Here is a 24,627-nt window from a genome sequence, read left to right as displayed (position 1 = left end):
CTTATACTTAGAGTATGATTTCTTTTTTTTTTTTTTTGAGATGGAGTTTTGCTCTTGTTGCTCAGGCTGGAGTGCAATGGCACAATCTCGGCTCACTGCAACCTCCGCCTGCCAGATTCAAGCAATTCTCCTGACTCAGCCTCCTGAGTAGCTGAGATTACAGGCATCCGCCACCACACCCAGCTAATTTTTCTATTTTTAGTAGCAACGGGGTTTCACCATATTGACCAGGCTGGTCTCGAACTCCTGCCCTCAGGTGATCCACCCGCCTCGGCCTCCCAAAGTGCTGGGATTACAGGTGTGAGCCAACACGCCTGGCCGATTTCATTTATATAAAGTTCAAGACAGGCGAAATTAAATCAGAACATTTAGGGATGCACACTTATGTGATAAAAAAGAAAAAAAGGTGTAAAAAGAATAGCAGAAAAGTGACAAAAGTGGCTAACTAACCGGGAAGATTATAAGGGGCATGCAGTGGACTGCTGGGGTGCAGGTGATGCTCTGTTTCTTGACTTTGGTGGAGTAACATGGGTGTTCTCTTTTACATATTTGTTAGACCTCACACATAGACTGCATGCATCTTTTCATGTGTGGCTAAAATCCATGGTGTCCTGAATCCTGCTCTTCCTGGCTCATACCAACTTGTGAGAATCAACCATGCACGTCTCTTCCCACCTCTGCATTTAGTGACACTACTTTGTCGCTTGAAATCAGCCACAGTGGGAGGATTTACACCACAGAAATTGGCAAACACAACAAATCAGGACTTTCTGTTTTTTCTTTTTCTTTTTTCTTTCTGGAGAGTGGGTCTAACAACACATCACTGGTTAAATTTAACAACATATTTTTTAAAAATATGACTCACAAAATTGGCTTATTGAAGCAGATATGTTTTCACAGCTTCATGCTGTCAACAATTTTAAGGGAAAACTGTATCTTAAAAACACTAAACATGACAAGATCCCTGCAATGAAAAAGTCTTGACAGTTGAGAAGGAGAATTGGTCGTGAGAAATCTGAAGGGTCTGACATTCTTCATTGTTCCATGTGTAATAAAAAATCATTACCTTGTTGGTAAAATTAAGGATGCTATCTAGTCACTTTTCTTATAGTAAATGTTCTTGGTGAATACTTTGCAAGATGATAAAAGAGACAGTGGATGAGAAGTTTCTCAGTCTACCGTTCAACTCCACTGCCTCCGTATATTTCCAACCAAGGTGGCTCCAAATGTTATTCTGTAGCAACTCTGGAAGTATTCTGGTCAGCTTTCCTTAGTAATTACCTGTAATAACTTGCGAAGCAGTGAAAAAATTACTTGTTATGTATATAAATCTACTTATTTATGTGAGTCTACATTCTCAAAATTTGGTGACCTTAAGCCAGGGTTATATGATGTCAATCTTTGTTCATTTCAGCTTTCCTGATGGTAAATAATTTAAAACCTTATATTAAAATTTTAAAAAGTAATTAGTTTCCAAGGTGAACCATCATCCCGTAGGGAAAGGTGGGGCTGGTACATGCCTTCTTCAGATCCTGCCTTCAGACGCTGAGGGAGTGCATAGCCCACTCCCTTGCAGGTTTTTTTTGGCGGCGGGGGTGGGTTATTTATTTATTTTTAATTTTTTTTATTATACTTTAAGTTCTAGGGTACATGTGTACAACATGCAGGTTTGTTACGTAGGTATACATGTGCCATGTTGGTGTGCTGCACCCATTAACTCGTCATTTACATTAGGTATTTCTCCTAATGCTTTCCCTCCCCCTGCCCCCAACCCCACGACAGGCCCCAGTGTGTGATGCTCCCCACCCTGTGTCCAAGTGTTCTCATTGTTCAATTCCCACCTATGAGTGAGAACATGCGGTGTTTCGTTTTCTGTCCTTGTGACAGTTTGCTCAGAATGATGGTTTCCAGCTTCACCCATGTCCCTACAAAGGACATGAACTCATCCTTTTTTATGGCTGCATAGTATTCTATGGTATATATCTGCCACATTTTCTTAATCCAGTCTATCATTGATGGACATTTGGGTTGGTTCCAAGTCTTTGCTATTGTGAATAGTGCCACAATAAACATACGTGTGCATGTGTCTTTATAGCAGCATGATTTATAGTCCTTTGGGTATATACCCAGTAATGGGATCGCTGGGTCAGATGGTATTTCTAGTTCTAGATCCTTGCAGAATCGCCACACTGTCTCTCACAATGGTTGAACTAGTTTACAGTCCCACCAACAGTGTAAAAGTGTTCCTATTTCTCCACATCCTCTCTAGCACCTGTTGTTTCCTGACTTTTTAATGATCGCCATTCTAACTGGTGTGAGATGGCATCTCATTGTGGTTTTGATTTGCATTTCTCTGATGGCCAGTGATGATGAGCATTTTTTCATGTGTCTGTTGGCTGCACAAATGTCTTCTTTTGAGAACTGTCTGTTCATATCCTTTGCCCACTTTTTGATGGGGTTGTTTGCTTTTTTCTTGTAAATTTGTTTAAGTTCTTTGTAGATTCTGGATATTAGCCCTTTGTCAGATGGGTAGATTAGAAAAATTTTCTTCCATTCTGTAGGTTGCCTGTTCACTGTGATGGTGGTTTCTTTTGCCATGCAGAAGCTCTTTAGTTTAATTAGATCCCATTTGTCTATTTTGGCTTTTGTTGCCTTTGCTTTTGGTGTTTTAGTCATGAAGTCCTTGCCCATGCCTATGTCCTGAATGGTATTGCCTAGGTTTTCTTCTAGGGTTTTTATGGTTTTAGGTGGATTTAAGTCTCTAATCCATCTTGAATTAATTTGTGTATAAGGTGTAAGGAAGGGATGCAGTTTCAGCTTTCTACATACGGCTAGCCAGTTTTCCCAGCACCATTTATTAAATAGGGAATCCTTTCCCCATTGCTTGTTTTTGTCAGATTTGTCAAAGATCAGATGGTTGTAGATGTGTGGTATTATTTCTGAGACCTCTGTTCTGTTTCATTGGTCTATATATCTGTTTTGGTACCAGTACCATGCTGTTTTGGTTACTGTAGGCTTGCAGTATAGCTTGAAGTCAGGTGGCGTGATGCCTCCAGCTTTGTTCTTTTGGCTTAGGATTGTCTTGGCAATGCAGGCTCTTTTTCGGTTCCATATGAACTTTAGTTTTTTCCAATTCTGTGAAGAAAGTCATTGGTAGCTTGATGGGGATGGCATTGAATCTATAAATTACCTTGGGCAGTATGGCCATTTTCATGGTATTGATTCTTCCTGTACATGAGCAGGGAATGTTCTTCTATTTTTTTGTGTCCTCTTTTATTTCGTTGAGCAGTGGTTTGTAGTTCTCCTTGAAGAGGCCCTTCACATCCCTTGTAAGTTGGATTCCTAGGTATTTTATTCTCTTTGTAGCAATTGTGAATGGAAGTTCACTCATGATTTGGCACTCTGTTTGTTATTGATGTATAGGAATGCTTGTGATTTTTGCACATTGATTTTGTATCCTGAGACTTTGCTGAAGTTGTTTATCAGCTTAAGGAGATTTTGGGCTGAGACAGTGGGGTTTTCTACATATACAATCATGTCATCTGCAAACAGGGACAATTTGACTTCCTCTTTTCCTAATTGAATACCCTTTATTGCTTTCCCTTGCCTGATCGCCCTGGCCAGAACTTCCAACACTATGTTGAATAGGAGCGGTGAGAGAGAGGGCATCCCTGTCTGGTGCCAGTTTTCAAAGGGAATGATTCCAGTTTTTGCCCATTCAGTATGATATTGGCTGTGGGTTTGCCAAAAATAGTTCTTATTATTTTGAGATACGTTCCATCAATACCTAGTTTATTGAGAGTTTTTAGCATGGAGGGCTATTGAGTTTTGTTGAAGGCCTTTTCTGCATGTATTGAGATAATCATGTGGCTTTTGTCTTTGGTTCTGTTTATGTGATGGATTACATTTATTGATTTGTGTATGTTGAACCAGCTTGCATCCCAGGGATGAAGCTGACTTGATCACGGTGGATAAGCTTTTTGATGAGCTGCTGGATTTGGTTTGCCAGTATTTTATTGAGGATTTTCGCATCAATATTCATCAGGGATATTGGTCTAAAATTCCCTTTTTTTGTTGTGTCTCTGTCAGGCTTTGGTATCAGGATGATTCTGGCCTCATAAAATGAGTTAGGGAGGATTCCCTCTTTTTCTATTGATTGGAATAGTTTCAGAAGGAATAGTAACAGCTCCTCTTTGTACCTCTGGTAGAATTCGGCTGTGAATTCTGGTCCTGAACTTTTTTTGGTTGGTAGGCTATTAATTATTCCCTCAATTTCAGAGCCTGTTATTGGTCTATTCAGAGATTCAACTTCTTCCTGATTTAGTCTTGAGAGGGTGTATGTGTCCAGGAATTTATCCATTTCTTCTAGATTTTCTAGTTTATTTGTGTAGAGGTCTTTATAGTATTATCTGATGGTAGTTTTTATTTATCTGGGATCAGTGGTGATATCCCCTTTATCCTTTTTTATTGCATCTATTTGATTTTTCTCTCTTTTCTTCTTTATTAGTCTTACTAGTGGTCTATCAATTTTGTTGATCTTTTCAAAAAACCAGCTCCTGTATTCATTGATTTTTTGAAGGTTTTTTGTGTCTCTATCTGCTCTGATCTTAGTTATTTCTTGCCTTCTGCTAGCTTTTGAATTTGTTTGCTCTTGTTTCTCTAATTCTTTTAATTGTGATGTTAGGGTGTTGATTTTAGATCTTTCCTGCTTTCTCTTGTGGGCATTTAGTGCTATAAATTTCCCTCTGCACACTGCTTTAAACGTGTCCCAGAGATTCTGGTACATTGTGTCTTTGTTCTCATTGATTTCAAAGAACATCTTTATTTCTGCCTTCATTTCATTATTTACCCAGTAGTCATTCAGGAGCAGGTTGTTCAGTTTCCATGCAGTTGTGCAGTTTTGAGTGAGTTTCTTAATCCTGAGTTCTAATTTGATTGCACTGTGGTCTGAGAGACAATTTGTTGTGATTTCTGTTCTTTTACATTTGCTGAGGAGTGCTTTACTTCAAACTATGTGGTCGATTTTGGAATAAGTGCAAATGTGGTACTGAGAAGAATGTATATTCTGTTGATTTGGGGTGGAGAGTTCTGTAGATGTCTATTAGATCTGCTTGGTGCAGAGCTGAGTTCAAGTCCTGGATATCCTTGTTAACCTTCTGTCTCATTGATCTTTCTCATATTGACAGGGGGGTGTTAAAGTCTCCCATTATTATTGTGTGGGAGTCTAAGTCTCTTTGTAGGTCTCTAAGGACTTGCTTTATGAATCTGGGTGCTCCTGTATTGGGTGCATATACATTTAGGATAGTTAGCTCTTCTTGTTGAATTGATTCCTTTACCATTATGTAATGGCCTTCTTTGTCTCTTTTGATCTTTGTTGGTTTAGAGTCTGTTTTATCAGAGACTAGGATTGCAACCCCTGCCTTTTTTTGTTTTCCATTTGCTTGGTAGATCTTCCTCCTTTATTTTGAGCCTATGTGTGTCTCTGCCTGTGAGATGGGTTTCCTGAATACAGCACACTGAAGGGTCTTGACTCTTTATCCAATTTGCCAGTCTGTGTCTTTTAATTGGAGCATTTAGCCCATTTACACTTAAGGTTAATATTGTTGTATGTGAATTTGATCCTGTCATTATGATGTTAGCTGGTTATTTTGCTCGTAGTTGATGCAGTTTCTTCCTAGCATTGATGGTCTTTACAATTTGGCATGTTTTTGCAATGGCTGGTACCAGTTGTTCCTGTCCATGTTTAGTGCTTCCTTCAGGAGCTCTTGTAAGACAGGCCTGGTGGGGACAAAATCTCTCAGCATTTGCTTGTCTGTAAAGGATTTTATTTCTCCTTCACTTGTGAAGCTTAGTTTGGCTGGATATTAAATTCTGGATTGAAAATTCTTTTAAGAATGTTGAATATTGGCCCCCACTCTCTTCTGGCTTGTAGAGTTTCTGCCAAGAGATCCGCTGTTAGTCTGATGGGCTTCCCTTCGTGGGTAACTCGACTTTTCTCTCTGGCTGCCCTTAACATTTTTTCCTTCATTTCAAACTTGGTGAATCTGGGGTTGCTCTTCTCAAGGAGTATCTTTGTGGCGTTCTCTGTATTTCCTGAAGTTGGATGTTGGCCTGCCTTGCTAGGTTGGGGAAGTTTTCCTGGATAGTATCCTGAAGGGTGTTTTCCAACTTGGTTCCATTCTCCCCGTCACTTTCAGGTACACTAATCAAATGTAGATTTGGTCTTTTCACATAGTCCCATATTTCTTGGAGGCTTTGTTTGTTTCTTTTTACTCTTTTATCTCTAAACTTCTCTTCTTGCTTTATTTCACTAATTTGATCTTCAATCACTGATACCCTTTCTTCCACTTGATCGAATCAGCTACTGAAGCTTATGCATGTATCACATCGTTCTCGAGCAACGGTTTTCAGCTCCAACAGGTCATTTAAGGTCTTCTCTACACTGTTTATTCTAGTGAGCCATTCATCTAATCTTTTTTCAAAGTTTTTAGCTTCCTTGCAATGGGTTCAAAAATCCTCCTTTAGCTCGGAGAAGTTTGTTATTACCGACCTTCTGAAGCCTACTTCTGTCAGCTCGTCAAAGTCATTCCCTGTCCAGCTTTGTTCCATTGCTGGCAAGGAGCTGCAATCCTTTGGAGGAGAAGAGGCGCTCTGGTTTTCAGAATTTTCAGCTTTCCTGCTCTGGTTTCTCCCCATCTTTGTGGTTTTATCTACGTTGGTCTTTAATGCTGGTGACCTACAGATGAGGTTTTGGTGAGGATGTCCTTTTTGTTGATGTTGATGCTATTCCTTCCTGTTTGTTAGTTTTCCTTCTAACAGTCAGGTCCCTCAGCTGCAGGTGTGTTGGAGTTTGCTGGAGGTCCACTCCAGAACCTGTTTACCTGGGTATCACCAGCAGAGGCTCAGTTGGAAATGCAGAAATCACCATCTTCTGCGTCGATCACACTGGGAGCTACAGACCGGAGCTGTTCGTATTTGACCATCTTGGAACGTAGTCTTTTTTTTTTTTTTTTTTTTTTTTTTTTTTGAGGCAGTTTCACTCTGTAACCTAGGCTGGAGTGCATGGCATGATTGCAGTTCACTGCAACTTCCACCTTCCGGGTTCAAGCTATTCTCCTGCTTCAGCCTCTGAGTAGCTGGGATTACAGGCACCTGCCACCATGCCCAGCTAATTTTTGTATTTTAAGTAGAGACAGGGTTTCACCATGTTGGCCAGGCTGGTCTCGAACTCCTGACCTCAAGTGATCTGCCCGCCTCGGCCTCCCAAATGTTGGGATTACAGGTGTTAGCCACCATGCCCAGCCTCTTACGTCTTTAGTGGTATTTCAGTGGAGAGGTCTCCACTGCTAGAAAAGGAATCCAATGTAAAAAAAAAATAATTATTATCATTTCAGCTAAAATATGAATCTGAAAATGATGGATCTGGCTAGATGTTAATATTTTTATGTTTAATCTTGCAGTGTGGAAACTTAACTGGAAAATATCACTTTCATTTAGTAGTGGGGGGTGGATAAGGGGTAGGGGTGGGAGAGGCCCTTTAACTTTTGAATGGCAGATCCCCTGGTGCTGAGACTTTTGGACTTGGATTAAGCCGTGATACCAGCATCCCAGGGTCTCCAGTTTGCAGGTGACCTGTTGCGAGACATCTCAACCTCCATAATCATGTGAGCCAATTCCCCTAATAATCCCCCTCTCGTAGCTCTCTGTTTATATCTCTACATTCTGTTGATTCTATCTCGCTGGTGAACCCTGATTAATACAAATGGAGCAGTTTACCTTGAATTGACAGTGAGAGAGGAGGAGGACTGGAAGAAACTAACGTATGAGAAAACTATTTCATAATTGCTAATAATTAGAACGTTGAAATGAGTTCAGAGTGGACAGGTATGAATCTACATACCTGCATATGTATCTACATACAGCTCACTGCAGCCTTAGGTGGTGGCTGTCTCTGTTCTCCAAACTCTCACCCCCATTTTGCTATCCTACCAGCCTGGCAACCCCCTATTGAAGCCACCCTATGGTTCTTGTTTGGCTGTGGGCTTCCAGGATTCCAGCGCTTTTTGATGTCAGGCAGGATTTGATTTATATCAGTGGTAACACAAGGTAAAATAAGCAAAGCATTCATCCATCACCACATTTAATAATCATGTCACCAATGGCAGTTCCACCCCCAAGATATCACAGGGAAGACTGTCAAAACATGTTTCTAGGAGTGAGAAGAGAAAGAACGGTGTGTTTCTCTTGGGTTCCATCCCCAACCTCTGCCAGAACCAAACCTAAACCATCTGAAGAAGGGGACCACCTCTTTTAATTAAGAAACCTCATTTTCCAAGTCTTTTTGTGCATGCACAAAGGTATTTCTAAATATGAGATTAAAATTGGTTAGCAGCAGGCAACGTTAGGTTGGCTGATATTTATACTAAATTATTCGCAATACAATTGTGGTATGCCATGGTGTGAGGAGGCATTGACATCAAACCACAGGCATTGTTGCTGCAGAATTCGTATTGATATTCTAAGCAACAGGAGAGAAGTATTTCAGAACTAATTTCTGAAATAACTGTGGGAAGTAGATAGCAGTTTATCAGAAGAATTTGTGGGGTTCTTTAAAAACCAAAATATACATATTCCAATCTGGCCCTCCATCTCTACCTTCTCAATCAGAATGTCTTGAAGTATGAGACAGGCAACTTTGTTCTGAAAAAGTTGAGTCTGCTATACACCCCTGATTGAGATGTATGTTAAGTAGGAATGCTGACTTACTTAACGGAGATTAAAGGATAATGGAGATGTCTCCCTCATCCTTTCAGCAACTTAGAACATTCAACAAGGCGGCAAGTTGCAGTGGCTCACACCTGAAACCCCAGTGCTTTGGAAAGCCAAAATGGGAGGATTGTTTGAGGAGCTGGAGACTAGCCTGGGCAACACAGGGAGAGCCCATCTCAACAATAGAATACAAAAAATCTAGCTGGGCATGGTGGCGCCCACCTGTAGTCCCAACTACTCAAGAGGCTGAGGCAGGAGGATCACTTGAGCCCAGGAGTTCAAGGCTGCAGTGAGCTATGATTGTGCCACTGCACTCAGCCTGGGGGATAGAGTGAGACCCTGTTTGTCTTTATTTTTATTATTATTATTTTTTGAGACAGAGTCTCACTCTGTCCCCCAGGCTGGAGTGCAGTGGCATAATCTTTGTTCACTGCAACTTCTGCCTCCCGGTTTCAAGTGATTCTCGTGCTTCAGCCTCCCAAGTAGCTAGGATTACAGGCAAGTGCCACCATGCCTAGCTTCCTATCTCTCTTTAAAAAAAAAAAAAAGGCTGCATAGTATTCCATGGTGTATATGTGCATGAAGCTGGAAACCATCATTCTCAGCAAACTATCGCAAGGACAAAAAACCAAACACCGCATGTTCTCACTCATAGCTGGGAACTGAACAATGAGAACACTTGGACAGAGGAAGGGGAACATCACACACTGGGGCCTGTTGTGGGGTTGGGGGATGCGGGAGGGACAGCATTAGGAGATATACCTAATGTAAATGACGAGTTAATGGGTGCAGCACACCAACATGGCACATGTATATATATGTAACAAACCTGCACATTGTGCACATGTACCCTAGAACTTAAAGTATAATAAAAAATATATATATATAAAAGAAATAAGCATGAAAATACATATATATATATATAAAAAAAAGGCTGGGCACAGTGGCTCACACCTGTAATCCCAGCACTCTGGGAGGCCGAGGCGGGTGGATCACGAGGTCAGGAGATCAAGACCATCCTGGCTAACATGGTGAAACCCCGTCTCTACTAAAAATACAAAAAAAAAATAGCCAGGCATGGTAGCGGGCACCCGTAGTCCCACCTACTCGGGAGGGTGAGGCAGGAGAATGGCATGAATCCGGGAGTCGGAGCTTGCAGTGAGCTGAGATAGCGCCACTGCACTCCAGCCTGGGTGAAAGAGTGAGACTCCGTCAAAAAAAAAAAGTTGTGGCCAGGTGCGGTGGCTCATGCCTGTAATTATAGCACTTTGGGAGGCCGAGGTAGGCAGATCACCTGAGGTCAGGAGTTCAAGACCAACATGGTGCACCTCTGTCTCCACTAAAAATACAAGATTAGCCTGGTGTGGTGGCGGGTGCCTGTGATCCCAGCTACTTGGGAGGCTGAGGCAAAAGAATTGCTTGAACCTGGGAGGTGGAGGTTGCAGTGAACCGAGATGGTGCCATTGCACTCCAGCCAGGGTAACAAGAGCAAAACTCTGTCTCAAGAAAAGACTTCTACATGCAGACGACTTCACTGGGGCAGCAGCTGGGTGAGGTGTTGGGTGCTCTCCTGCTAGAAGAACTGAGAAACCACGCAGGTCCATTATAGACTCCCCTGGGGAGCCACACACTCTGATCTCACAGATGTTCCTAATTTAGATTTTCCTTTTCTTAGGCAATACTTGTGCACATGTTTGAGATGAGTAAGAAGAGCATCTCCTCTTCTTCTGTAGGATGTAGTAGACATATGTTGCTCAAAATTCTTTCCCTTAGAAAACTACCCACACCCTGGTCTATTACAATGCTGACTATGTGATCTGGGGATTGGCTCCAGGTCCCACCCCCTCCCCACCACAGACACCAAAATTCAAGGATACTCAAGTCTCTGATGTAAGGTGACATGGTATTTGCATATAACCTACACACATACTCCTGTATGCCTTAAATCATCTCTAGATTACTTACAATACCTAATACAATGCCTACACATCTCTTCATTCACATGGATTCAATGTAGTACTCAGTGTGTACAAATTCAAGTTTTGCTTTTTGGAACTTTGTGGAATTCCTTTCCCCCAAATATTTTAATTTTTTTTTTTTTTTTTTTTTGAGATGGAGTTTCGCTCTTGTTGCCCAAGCTAGAGTGCAATGGTGTGATAACGGCTCACTGCAACCTCCGCCTCCTGGGTTCATGCCATTCGCCTGCCTCAGCCTCCCAAGTAGCTGGGATTACAGGCGCACACCACCGCCTGGCTAAGTTTTTGTATTTTTAGCAGAAATGGGGTTTCACCATGTTAGCCAGGCTGGTCTCGAACTCCTGACCTGAGGTGATCCGCCCGCCTTGGCCTCCCAAAGTGCTGAGATTACAGGCGTGAGCCACTGCACCCAGCTCTCCCCCAAATATGTTCAATCAGCAGTTGGTTGAATTCAGGGATGCGGAATCCATGGATATGGGAGATCTACTGTACCCAATTTCCTTGGGCACAGTGGTTCAGGAGTAGACATGTGACTCAAGCCAGAAAAACCAGTCTTCCCTGTTTTTGGAGGAGAGATTTTCTCTCTTCTACTGGGGTCATAAGCCCTTAGAGCCTTGTGGCCTGAGCCACTAGAGGCCTTCTTGCCGTATATTTGGAAAGACCTGGATGGCGAAAAGAAGAACTAAGAGATGAAGAGAGATCCCTGGATACATCTAAATACAGCCTAAATACATGGACTTTTCAGTGATGTAAACCAATAAATTTATTTTCTCCACTTTGAGTTTGAGTAGGGTTTTTGTCACATGTAACAAAATAATATTATTCTGATTAACATATCTATTACAGTCACCAGATTTATCAAATAAAAATATAGAATGCCTAGTTAAATTTAAATAATGTTTTAGTATAAGTATATCCCACATATTGCATGGGATATACTAAAAAATTTCATTGATTATTTTCAAATCATATTTAACTTGGCACCCTGTATTAGTTATCTGACAACCCTATCTGGGATACATAATTTCTGTCAACAGTGTTTTAAAATTCCCTGCTCAACTATTCACAATAGCAACAAAGACATGGAATCAACCTAGGTGTCCATCAGTGGTAGACTGGATAAAGGAAGTGTGGTATATATACACCATGGAATACCACGCAGCCATAAGAAAGAATGAAATCATGCCCTTTGCGGCAACATGGATGCAGCTGAAGGCCATTATCCTAAACAAATTAACACACGAACAGAAAACCAAACACTGCATGTTCTCACTTTTAAGTAGGAGCTAAATCTTGGGTACGTGTGGACATAAAGATGGGAACAACAGATACTAGGGACTTCAAAAGGAGGGAGGGAGGTCAGGGCTGAAAAATTTCCTACTGGGTACAGTGTTTGCCACCTGGGTGATGGGATCAAGAGAACCTCAGTATCACACAATTTACCCTTGTAACAAACCTACACGTGTACCCCCTTGAATGTAAAATAAAAATAACAATTTAAAAAAGAAAGAAATCAGGAGTGGCTAGTTTCTCAACATATTCTCAATTCTATCATTCTATATTTTAAAGTTAATTAAAATAAATTTTTTTTTTTTTGAGATGGAGTCACGCTCTGTCACCCAGGCTAGAGTGCAGTGGTGCGATCTCGGTTCACTGCAAGCTCTGCCTCCCAGGTTCACACCATTCTCCTGCCTCAGCCTCCCAAGTAACTGGTACTACAGGCGCCCACCACCACGCCTGGCTAATTTTTTTTTGTATTTTTAGTAGAGACGGGGTTTCACTGTGTTAGCCAGGATGGTCTCAATCTCCTGACCTTGTGATTCACCCGCCTTGGCCTCCCAAAGTGTTGGGATTACAGGCATGAGCCACCGCGCCCGGCCAGATAAATTTTGTTTTATAATTTAAAATAAAATTCCCTGCTTAGAAGACAGCAATCAGCAGGTGGATTTTCCCTTAAAGAACATGGAGAAAAAACAAAGACAGTTTCTGCAGAGCCATAGACAGAAACATCCTAATTAAATCTTTCTTCTCCAGGTCATTCCTGCTTTGAATAAGCCAGATGAGGAAGGTGGGCGCTCTAGGGTCAGGCTATTTAGTCCTCATCAGATGTATAAATACTTCAGTGACCAATGGTATCCATTTTTGCTGTACATTAGAATCACCTGCAGAAGCTTAGACATTCCAATGTCCAGGGCACACCCAGACAGATACAATCAGAACCAGGGGACCACACAGGCGATTCCAATGTGCAGCCAAGGCTGATACCACTGAGCTAAGCCCTTGAGAAGACTCAGCCAAATTGGAGGAGTTAAAACAAGAAATGAGAAGGGTCTTCCCCTCACCACCTCTCCTCCCTCCCGAACTGGGAGCAGATGGGAAGTAGCGCACAGGTAGGCTGGCTGCTGGGCCCCCTTGCTGACCCTGCCACAGGGCTGTGGGCCTTAGCTTCAGGTTTGCCTTCACATAGCCGTGTAGCTGGCAGGTGTTTGGGCCACAGAGAAGCAGACAAGGAGGCTCCCTGAGCTCATGGTTGGTGCCAGAATAAACACAGCATCTGGCAGGTTGAATGTGAGTTTCATGCCTGAGCTCAGCTCAGCACAGGGTTCCAGAGCAAAGATGAATTCCCACCAGGAAGCATGGGGGGAAGGAGGGAGGGAGGGATGGGCGAGGCACGGTGGGGAGAATGTGTGCTAGATGGCTTTCTGTGATAACCATGAACAGCTTCTCTTTCTGCTCTCACCAGCCCGCCGCTCAGGCCTGAGAGATCTGCCAGAACACATCCCTCCCGGAGCCAGGTCCTGATTCACGGCTTTTCATTACTGCGTTTCATTCTCAGAGGAATAGACTCTCCTCAGGGCCTCAAAATCACCAACAAGTCTCGAGGGGTTGGCAGGAAGTGCCTCCTCTCCCACGCCTCTCTTTGCCCGCACAGCCTCTGTTCCAGCTCGCCCTCCCCCTTGCTCACCACCATCATGTCCCCGGTGTGCAGGTCAGCACTTGCTAACTATCTCTTGGAGGAATTACTCAGCCAGTGAATGGAACAGGGGCAGCGGCTCTTAACCAGCAGCCCCTGTCAGTCCCAGATCCCGGATGAAGACACCGGATCCCCCCAAACCCTGCGTGTTCTTAATTGGGTCCCCAAAACCCCCGGCGTTCTGCTAGGCATCCTGAATGCACACAATCAGCCGGCTGAAAGGAAACATCTGCAAGTCTTTCTGATTAAATCGACTTGGAACTCTGCCCCTTGAAGCGGTTATAAAGACTGCTAGTGGCCAGGCATGGCCAAACCTGAAGACTGGTCTGTCCTGGTGTGGGGTGGGCTTCACTGATGCTCAGGCAAGGTCCAGGACAGGCTGGCAGAATCCTGTCTCCGGTGGTGCTAAGTGGGTTCCAGCCATTTCCCAGAAGCCACTGTGGCTCTTCGATGCTAGGATGGGAGGCTCAGCTCAGAACCAAGACCTTTTCAAGTTTAAGGCCTTGAGTGGTCAGCAGGGGAGCAGAGCTTAGACAAAGGGAACAGGAGCTGCAGCTGGGACAGCCAGCACCCACACACCTGGGCTTTGGAAAGAAGTGCCCAGTGGTGAGCGGCATTGGGGGGGATCAGCTGTCTTCATCCACGATCTGGAACTGGCAGAGGCCGGCCGGGTAACAGCCGCTGCCACCATTCCATCCACTGACTCAGTAATTCATCCAAGAAATAGTTACCCAATGCTGACCTGTACATGGGGGACACGATGATGGTGGGCAAAACTGTCACGGTCCCTGCTGCCGTGCCCCTCCCATTCCCACTCCACTATTTAGATTTGTAGCCAAACAGCCAGGGTGAGAAGGAGACAAGAGAACACCTGTTCTTCCTGAACAGGGAAATTAACCCGAACTGATTCCCTAGCACATTCGCTCCACGTGGGAATCTGTGGGAGGACGCTTTTAAGAGCATCACAAGCTAATTCACAGCTATTTTAGGAAACTTTCAAAACCATCTCATTTCCCCTAAGAAAGACTGGTTCACACCCCTTTGTCTCTGGGGTGTGGGGGTGTCTTGCTCTGATCTAACCAAGGTTAATATCTACAGTCTTCCACCCTGCAATGGAGGGGATCACTACTAAAGGGAGGCCCTGCCAGAGAATAGACTCATCTTTCTCTCTCTCTTTTTTTTTTTTTTTTTTTTTGTGAGACAGAGTCTTGCTCTGTTGCCCAGGCTGGAGTGCAGCAGCGTGGTCTGGCTCACTGCAACCTCCACCTCCTGGGTTCAAGCGATCCTCCTGCCTCAGCCTCCCAAGTAGCTGGGATTATAGATGCCCGCCACCACACCCAGCTAATTTTTGTGTTTTTAGTAGAAACGGGGTTTCGCCATGTTGGCCAGGCTGGTCTCGAACTCCTGACCTCAAGTGATCTGCCCACCTCAGCCTCCCAAAGGGCTGGGATTACAAGTGTGAGCCACTGCGCCCGCCTGTCTTTTTAAGACAATAGAAGTTAGTAGGGGCCAGGAGATCACCTTGGAATCACAGAAATTAGATTTCCTCAAACAAGATGATGGGGAGAAGCCATGGTGGCCTGAAAGAAATGGCCACCCGGTGTTACCTTCCAGGTGCAGATGCTGCTGGAACCAGCCCTACCGGGCACTCCTGAGCCGCTTGTCCCTGCTACAGCTGTGACACTGGTAGCTCCAGTCACAGAGGGACTTCCGTTCCATGAGGAGCCTCAGTGGGCGTGCTAGGTGCCAACAGCCCATGCCGAGGGGCTGCTTCCCTGGCTTCACCTGCTTCCAGCCCTCATCTTCAGCCAGAAACTCAGCTGCGCCTCTACCCTAAGACTGGTCTCCCGTTGGAGTGTCCTCCTGCCAGCGGGGGGCGCTGTGGGACCCACGAGAACTGCTCCTCCTTGGCTTGACTGCTCCGTCCGTCCCCAGAGAGGATGGGACTGAAAGAAACTTAACCCAAAGGTGCCATGACATTAGGCTGGAAGTGACACTGAGGTGCTGCTATTTGGCTGGGCAGCTAATCTGATCATTAGCTACTCCCTGTAGCTCGCCAAAGCCAGCCTCTGCTTAGATCTCACACCCGTTGGCTGCTGTCAGCAAAACGAGACAGGCTCAAGCAAGACTGGACTCCCAGTTGAGAATGCACACGGGCTAGGGCCTCCTTACTGAGGGCATATGGTCTTGGATTAGCAGCGTCTGCGTCTCCTGGGAGCTTCTAGAAATGCAGAATGTCAGGCCCCAGCCCAGATCTGTTGAGTCATAATCTGCATTTTATCAAGATACACAGGTATTTCCCATGTAGGTTTAAGTTTAGAAGCACTGCACTAGCGGACATCCTTGCACCTCAGTTACCCCGCAGATGGGTCTTTTACTGTGTAAGCATTTTATCTGCATCTCTTCATTTTCTCTCCTCATTTCACTTTTTGCCCTAGGAGGTCACAAGCATCGATCGTCATGCAGACTGGAGCTAGAAAAAGATTGACAATTTCACCATGCCTGCCTTAGCATATGGCTCTTAGGTTAGTATAAGGTTGGTCACCAAGTAATAGGTTTGAGTTTTCAAAACAATCACTAAGAGGTCTGGATATTCATTCCTAAGTCCTTTCCCTCCCACTAGGGGAGTGTCTTCAAGGCATCTTGGTTATGGTCTAGGATTGTGGAGTGGTTGCCAGGGTTGCCTAATCCCTAAGTATCCCAAGTCTTATCTGAGGATTGATGAAATATATCACATACAAGCCAGACACAGTGGCATGTGCCTGTAATCCCAGCCTCTTGGGAGACAGAGGCAGGAAGATAGCTTGAGTCCAGAAGTTCAAGACGAGCCTGGGCAACATAGCAAGACCCCATCTCTAAAAAAAAATTGAAAGAAACACAGAAATATATCACATGCATGTATTACTATTACTCAATTATTACAGAGATACAGATGCACTTTAATAATTCATTTTGAAAACTTTTTGCAGTGTCTTTTCTTAGTTCCAATCACTAAGATGCTGTGTTCCATGGAAAGGGGCCATATTCATCAAGAATTTGGGAACCATGGCTCTAGCGGTCTGAAGCTCCAAGCTCCTAAGACTGCCTAACCAAAACAAAGACACTGGTATATATTTTCCATTCATTTATGAGTTTTCAAAAAATTTAGGTCTTTATTAAGAGTTAAATATAAACATTAACTCATTGTGTTACAGAGAAATAGGGTCTTTGGAGGAACTGTTTGAACATGGGTCACAGTTACTTGTTTATGTAACACGATTTAGAGGGGTACAAAGATGCTTGGCAGGAAGGGTAGGAGGAGATGGAGGAGATGGGAGAGAAGGAAGGAAGCACCTGTGAAATCCCTACCTTCAACCTTGTCAGTTTCCAGTTTGCATATGCTCATGTCCCTAATGAAAAGCACCTCCAAAATAGACTTCTTTCATTTAGATATATGTATTTTTGCATTATGACTTTTTCCGTTACAACAGCACAAAACCCAAGAAGGTAGCTGGTGTGGCGATGCACAACTGTATTCTCAGTTGTGAGGGAGGCTGAGATGGGAGAATCACTTGAGCCCAGGAGTTCGAGGCTACAGTGATCTATAATTGCACCACTACACTCCAGCCTGGGTGACAGAACAACCTCGTCTCTTAAAAAAAAAAAAAAAATTTAAGTAAACTAGACTTGAAATCAGGTTTTCAAATTGCTGTATTACAAAGTCTTAAATCACGATTAAAAAAATAACAAAACTTGCCTATAATCCCAACTACTCAGGAGGCTGAGGTGGAAGAATCACTTGAACCCGGGAGGCGGAGGTTGCAGTGAGCCGAGACTGCGCCGCTGTACTCCAGCCTGTGCGACAGAGTAAGAGTCTGTCTCAAAAAAACAAACAAACAAAAAACCATAAAAATAACAAAACCCAAGATGACATGAATGTAACAAAGATAAACATTTTGTTCTACTGAACAGTTTCTTTTATCTTGGTCTTGTCCTTCTAATTTTCTTTCTTTGTGTATGTTTTATATGTTCATAAGTAGGTATAGTATATGCCTATAATTTCCAGAAATATAAATATTCATGTATTCAGAGCACAATGTTCAAAAATATTTTATCATAAGGATGCACAACAAAAACTGTTTAGATATCCCTGAACTAGATTAATACCTCTTACCATCTTTTGTCAACAAATGGGTCAGAGAAGTCCCTTCATTGCCATTATTTACAGCCAGTGTCGTGCTACCAACATTCTCTAAGCCTGAGTCATCCTTGTTCATGTTCACATTCGAGCTTGTTCATTTAGCACCAGACTTGGAAAGAAACTGCAGGAAATGTGCATTTCTGGACAACTCGAACAATTTTACCTCACGCTCTTCCCTGCTCCGGGCTGGGATCCAACTCCGAAAAAACCTGAAATTCACAGATTCAAGGGAGACTTTTCTCCATGTTTCTCAGGAAGCAAACAGGGTATGGCTGACACGGCAACACCCTTTTCCAGGCAAAGAGCAAAATGCAGCAGGGGTTTGGACCTCAGTGCAGTTTTCACTGGAACTTGGGCTGTGTCTGGGTGCCAGAGAATTTTAAAGAGCAAGCAGGTACCTCAGGAATCTTGTTGTCAAACCCCTCATTATATGAGTGGGACACAGAAGGACAAAGTTGGAATGAACTATGCAAGATCACATAGCACGCTAGTGGCACATCCGGGACCACCACCCAGTCTCTCCAGTCTCCCCCTCTGTGGCTGATGTGGGGGAGGGACAGCTTGAGGAGCAGGGGGAGTTTCTGGCTTGTGATGAGACATGGCTGGACAATGTCTGGTGGTGTTAGATCCCAGACAGCGTTTCCACAGAACTCTTCCATGCACTCTAACCCAGGTGCCTGTGTGGGGTCTCTGGTGAGAGATTCATGGGGTCCCCCGTCTGGGAAAGGCTGTTTGGTACTGCCTGCCTCTGGAAAGTGGAAAGCTCACTTACAGCTTCTTCAGCCTAGAAACAATCTTTGTACAGGATGGTGGTCGCAAAAGTCCAGCTCTTCTAATGGTGTCTACGGCTCCAACATATAGAAAAGGTCTGGAAGACCTGAAGTGAGGTGGGGGACGGGTGTGTGTGTTCCCCACTGCTGTGTCCATCCTCAGTGCCTAGGACAGGGCCTGCCTGACATGTAGGAGGTCCTCAGATTTTTTTTTTTGAGACAGAGTCTTGCTCTTTCGCCCAGGCTGGAGTGCAGTGGTATGATTATAACTCACTGTACCCTTGACCTCCTGGGCTCAAGAGATTCCCCTACCTCAGCCTCTGGAGGAGCTGGGACTACAGGCACCAAACACCACACCTGAATGATTTTTGTATTTTTAGTAGAGTCGGGGTTTCACCATGTTGGCCAGGCTAGTCTTGAACTCCTGGCTTCAGGTGATCTGCTCACCTCTGCCTTCCAAAGTGCCAGGATTATAGGCGAGAGCCACTGCACCTGGCCAGGTGTTTTTTTGTTTTGTTTGTTTTGCTTTGTTTTTAAGAGACAGGATCTCATCGTGTTGCCCAGGCTGGAGTGCAGTGGTATGATCATAGCTCACTGCAGCCTCGACCTCCTGGGCTGAAGAGATTTCCCTACCTCAGATCCCTGAGTAGCTGGGACGACAGGCACACACTACCACATCTGGCTAATTTTTAAATTATTTTTTTGTAGAGATGGGGTCTTACTATGTTTGCTCAGGATGGTCTTGAACTCCTGGGCTCAAGCAATCCTCCTGCCTCAGCATCCCAAAGTGCTGGGATTACAGGCCTGAGCCACCGTGCCTGGCCCAGAAATTTTTGTTGAATAAAAAACGCCTCACCTGAGAAGGTGGGGGAGAGACGAGTGGAGAGGCCTAAGTTTTTCACCTACTGGGGCTGGGTTTGAGGGTGGCCAGAGGGTTAGGAGCTGGATGTCCAGCCATGAGCATAGTGAGGAAGAGATAGCCCAGTCTGCCCCTGTCTCTCTTTAAGCTGACCTGCTGTAGGCTGCGCTATATCCAAGATAGGCCCAGGAGGCCTCAATAAACACTCACTTTATATTTTTCTTCTAGTTTTCCTTCCAGCCCTCTGCTTGGCCGTTTCTGCTGCCAATTCTTGTCTTGTTGGGTTGCATGGCCACCGGCTTGGGCCGGAGGCGCCCTTACACCAGTGGCTTCCTCTCTCTGAGCCCCATCTTCCCAAATACAGGCAGAGATGAGGGGGCAGGCCATTGCCACACACCTCCCGGGCTGCCACGGGGCTGGATGATGACTCCTGGGGAGGGGCTTCAGGCACTGCAAACCCCTTTGCACGTGTGCATGGGAGGATGGGGTCACCTCTATTGGGTCCAGCTGCATGTTTTGCCTGTGAGCTTCCCTGCCCTTCTTCAGGAAAATCCAGCCTAACTGGCTGTTTTCCGAGCAGCCTCTGTGCCTGGGTTTCATCCACAGTTCTCAGAATCATTCACTGCGGGGCAGGACTCAGTTCCCACCTCCCCGTGGAGCATCAGAACCCTCATGTTCTTTAAAAAGGCACTCAGGCTGGGTGCCATGACTCATGCTTATAATCCCAGCACTTTGGGAGGCCAAGGTGGGAGGATCACCTGAGGTCAGGAGTTCGAGACCAGCCTGACCAACAAGATGAACCCCTATCTCTACTAAAAATACAAAAATAATTAGCCAGGTATGGTGGTGCGCACCTGTAGTCCCAGCTACTCAGGAGGCTGAAGCATGAGAACTGCTGGAACCGGGAGACAGAGGTTGCAGTGAGCTGAGATCACGCCACTGCACTCCACTCTGGGAGACAGAGTGAGACTCCATCTCATAATAAATAAATAAGCATGTGTTGACACCCTTTGGTGGGTGGGATGTGCCTGTGGATTGGAGGCCTTTGGCCGAAGCTTATTTTTTCTCTGATGAGTTAAAAGCTCCTTCTCAGGATTCATAGGAAATGTTTCTTGACGTTTGAAGTGTCCTCAGGGAAGTTTGCTAATGCTTTGGTGTTTGTGCTGTATTCTTATAGCAATAAAGACTTTAAAGGCATGAGATATATGTAGCTTTGAGAGCGGCTTGGCTCTCTCTGGCATCACGTTGGTTTATCACAGGGTGGTTTGGGCCTCACCATGCACACACAGACCACAGATCCACAGCCCAGGCTCCCCTGCCCCTGCCATCAGCAAGGGTCAGCCACAAGCACGTAGACACAGGGAGGACGGTGTGGTTGGCAGCCTTTTAGAGACCCCTGCTGGGCCCCATGTTCCTGGTATTTCCGCCCTGGGTAACTCCTTCCCTTGAGTGTGGGCTGAACGTAATGACTTTGTTCTAACAAAGAGTACGGCAGAAGCAATGGGGTATCATTTCCAAGATTAGGTTTTAAAAAGACTGGCTGGCATCCTGGGTACCTGTTCTCTCTCTCTCCCTCCCCCCACCCCCCACCCACCCCCTTCCTTTTGCATCACTCGGGCTGGGGAAGGCAGGCTGCCTTGTAGGGACCAGCCCTATGAAGAGGCCCACACAGTAGTGAGAACGAAAGACCAAGGCCCTTGATCCCACAGTCAAGAGGACCTAAAGCTGTCCCCAGACATAGAGTGAGCTTGCAAGCAGAGCCTTCAGTCCTGGCCAAGTCCTGGGATGTGGCAACCCCAGTGACAGCAGCTTGACCTTAACCTCGGAGCGTCCCGGAGCCAGAGGCACCCAGCCAAGTGCACCGATTTTTGACCCATAGAAGCTGCGAGATCGTGTTTGTAGCTTGAAGTCGTTTAGTTTTAAATATTTTGTTACACATCCAATAGATAATTAACGTGATGGAAAGAAATGAGGAAACGGAGAAATGGTGAAATTGGAGAAAATGAAGTGAAGAAAGAGCGAGGGGAGGGAAAGAAGGATGGAGTGGGTCCCTGTGAGCAGGACCCAAAGCTACTGCCTGCTGCCATGGCGTGGCAAGGGTCCCTGCTCTGGCCTGAGATGGCCGGGGTCTGAGTCCTGGCTCTGCTACTGCGTTAGTTTGCCAGGGCCTGTCCTAATGAGATGCCACAGACGAGGTGGGTCTGACAACCCCCCAGAATGCATTGCCTCAAGGTGTGGAGCACTGAAGTCCGAGCCAGTGTTGGTGAGGGTGGCTTTTTCTGATGTCTGTGGGAGCCCCTGTCCAGGCCTGTCCCCAGCCCCTGGTGGTTTTCTGTCTCAGGGTCAAATTCCCCACCCCATCCCCATTTTTTATAAGGATACCATTCATACTGGATTAAAGCCCACCCGAAAGACCCTCTTTCCAAATAAGGTCACATTTTGAGGTATTGGGGTTAGTGCGCCAATATGTGACTTTCAGGGTGGCAGAGGACACGATTTAACCCACACCAGCCACTTAGTGGTGGTGCCTGGAACAAGCCATTTCACCTCTGTGTTCCTCAGTTTCTTCATCTATAAAACTGGGATATAATCACATATTTTTTCTTTTTTCTTTTCTTTTCTTTTTTTTTTTAAAGACAGAGTCTTGCTCTGTCGCCCAGGCTGGAGTGCTGTTGTATGATCTTGGCTCACTGACGCCTCTACCTCCCAGACTCAAGCTATCCTCCCATCTCAACCTCCTGAGCAGCTGGTACTACAGGGGTACGTCAACACACCTGGTGAATTTTTTGTATTATTATTATTATTATTATTATTATTATTGTAGAGACAGGGTTTTGCCATGTTGCCCAGGCTGGTCTTGAACTCCCGGGCTCAAGCAATCCTCCCACCTCGGCCTCCGAAAGTGCTGGGATGACAGGCATGAGCCACCGCGCCCAGCCTAATTGTACTTATCTGATGGAGTTGTTACAAAGATTGAAGGAGTTAATATTACAAGAGTGTTTAAAACAGTGGCTGGCACATGGCGCTGTCTGTTAATCAATCAACCAATCAATCAATCCTTCTTCTAGAATGCACCTGTGAGCAGTGTTGCTAACATGTGGTAATTGACATACATTATGGGCCAGGGGCAGGCTTGTCTATGACGATCCCCATCAGTAGCCAGGTCTGTGGGTCTTTCCCTGCTTTTGGGGGGCATTTCTCTCTGTCCTTTTCCATCTACATAGACTTTAGGGGGCTTTGCTGAGGAGTCGATGAGTTCCGGAAGGCAGGCACAGTGGGAGGGGTCCGGAAGTTTGGGAAGGGCAGAAGATTAGTTCAGACAAGACGATGTTCCATATTCTGGCTGAAACAAAGCCTGGGAGGCCTGGAATTAATTCTGGACTGTTGTAGAGGAAGGCTGGTTATCACTTATAGTTGCAGTTCAGATTTGTTTAGCTGGAAGTTACGGGGTTTCCAGGCAGCTGCTCTGTCTCTCGGCTCAAGGCTATGTGATAACAGAGATCCTTATTCAATTGATCGAGGCCTCAGCATTTGTCAAATGCTCCCAAGATGAGTGGAATATGCAGTCAGGAATGGGAACCACAGAAAGAGTCCCTCACTACTCAAACTGTGGTGCAGGGATCAGCAGCTGTGGCACCCCCTGAGAGCTGCTTAGAAATACTCTGGTCCCAGGCCAGAGCTGCTGAATCAAAATCTGCAGTCTCGCAAGATCCCTGACGGACCGAAGTGTGAGAAGCCCTGGGCTGCAGCTCTTGAAGCAGGGGCAGCTTGGAGGGCTCCTGCTGGGAGCACAGCTGACGAAGTGGGGCTCTGCCCAGGGGGAGCTGGAGGGATGTTAAGTCCTGCCCACCTGCAGGGTTATTTAATGCCTTTATCAGCTCCGGAGTAAGCACTGTCTTCTTCCTGGGGGCGCCAGGTGACAAGCCCCTTGGGCTAGGTGAGTGCAAAAGTCAGCTGTCTTCCCATGTCCGTGCTGGGAACCAGCTGGCCCTCATTAGAGGAGTCGGTCACTGCACTCTTCCCCCCGACCCCCCGAGACAGAGTCTTGCTATGTTGCCCACGCTGGAGTGCAGTGGCAAGATATCCGCTCGCTGCAACCTCCGCCTCCCAAGTTCAAGCGATTCTCCTGTCTCAGCCTCCCAAGTAGCTGGGATTATAGGCGCACACCATCACGCCTGGCTAATTTGTGTGTTTTTAGTAGAGATGGGGTTTCGCCATGTTGGCTAGGCTGGCCTTCAACTCCTGACCTTGAACTCCTGATCCGCCCGCCTCAGCCTCCCAAAGTGCTGGGATTACAGGCGTGAGCCACTGCACCCAGCCGGTCACTGCACTCTTATGCGTGATGAGAGCCAGGTCGGGTTACGGTTGAGGTATTGGCAGCTCAGTATCTCGTGAGCTTTTCTCCACTTGCTGATATAAACCACCTGACCCAGCGAGCCCCCACTAGAAAGATTTAGATCTGATGTGCTCAAGAAAGAAGACATAATGTTGAAGATAAAGAAGTGTTAGAGAGAGGGAACCCACAGGCGGACAAAAGAAAAGGGGTTCACTGGTGGACCAACAACTGCCTTTTCCTGGCCCACGAAGCCTTTCTAGAGAGTCAGGCAGATGAGTTCATGCTAAATAAAGTTCCTCTCAGGGGAGGCTGGAAGAACACAAGAGATCTGAGACACTTTCTTAAAAATAAATCAGTAGCTCTGAGGGTAATCTGGAGGAGAAAAGCAGATGCCAGGCAGGCTGCGAGTCGGTGATGAACCTCCGTGTGCACGCACTGGACTTCCTGGAGTTATTCATCAGGATGAGGGGCTAGCCTAACTTTAAAAATCAAAAAGCCAGGCCAGGTGCAGTGACTCATGCCTGTAATCCCAGCACTTTGCTCACGCTTGCAATCCCAGCACTTGGGGAGGCCGAGGTGGGCAGATCATGAAGTCAAGAGATCCAGACCATCCTGGCCAACATGGTGAAACCCTGTCCCTACTAAAAATACAACAAAATTAGCCGGGAGTGGTGGCACGTGCCTGTAGTCCCAGCTACTCAGGAGGCTGAGGCAGGAGAATTGCTTTAACCTGGGAGGCGGAGGTTGCAGTAAGCCGAGATTG

At 45.5% G+C, this 24,627-nt stretch overlaps 1 protein-coding gene across 1 annotated transcript in view; it reads left to right on the top strand.

The window, feature by feature from the left end:
- CCDC3 (coiled-coil domain containing 3) overlaps nt 1-23,791 on the top strand; it is a 260,010-nt gene extending 236,219 nt beyond the window's left edge. The window contains exon 3 of the mRNA XM_055092416.2: nt 22,165-23,791. Coding sequence (XP_054948391.1) covers nt 22,165-22,389 — 225 coding nt within the window. The 3' untranslated portion in view covers nt 22,390-23,791. The remainder of the gene's footprint in view (nt 1-22,164) is intronic.
- The last annotated feature ends 836 nt before the right edge of the window (nt 23,792-24,627 follow it).

Source organism: Pan paniscus, chromosome 8, assembly GCF_029289425.2.
Source record: "Pan paniscus chromosome 8, NHGRI_mPanPan1-v2.0_pri, whole genome shotgun sequence".
Lineage (NCBI taxonomy): Eukaryota > Metazoa > Chordata > Mammalia > Primates > Hominidae > Pan > Pan paniscus.
The sequence above is the reverse complement of the archived record's forward strand: the minus strand, read 5'-3'. Positions and strand labels throughout refer to the sequence as shown.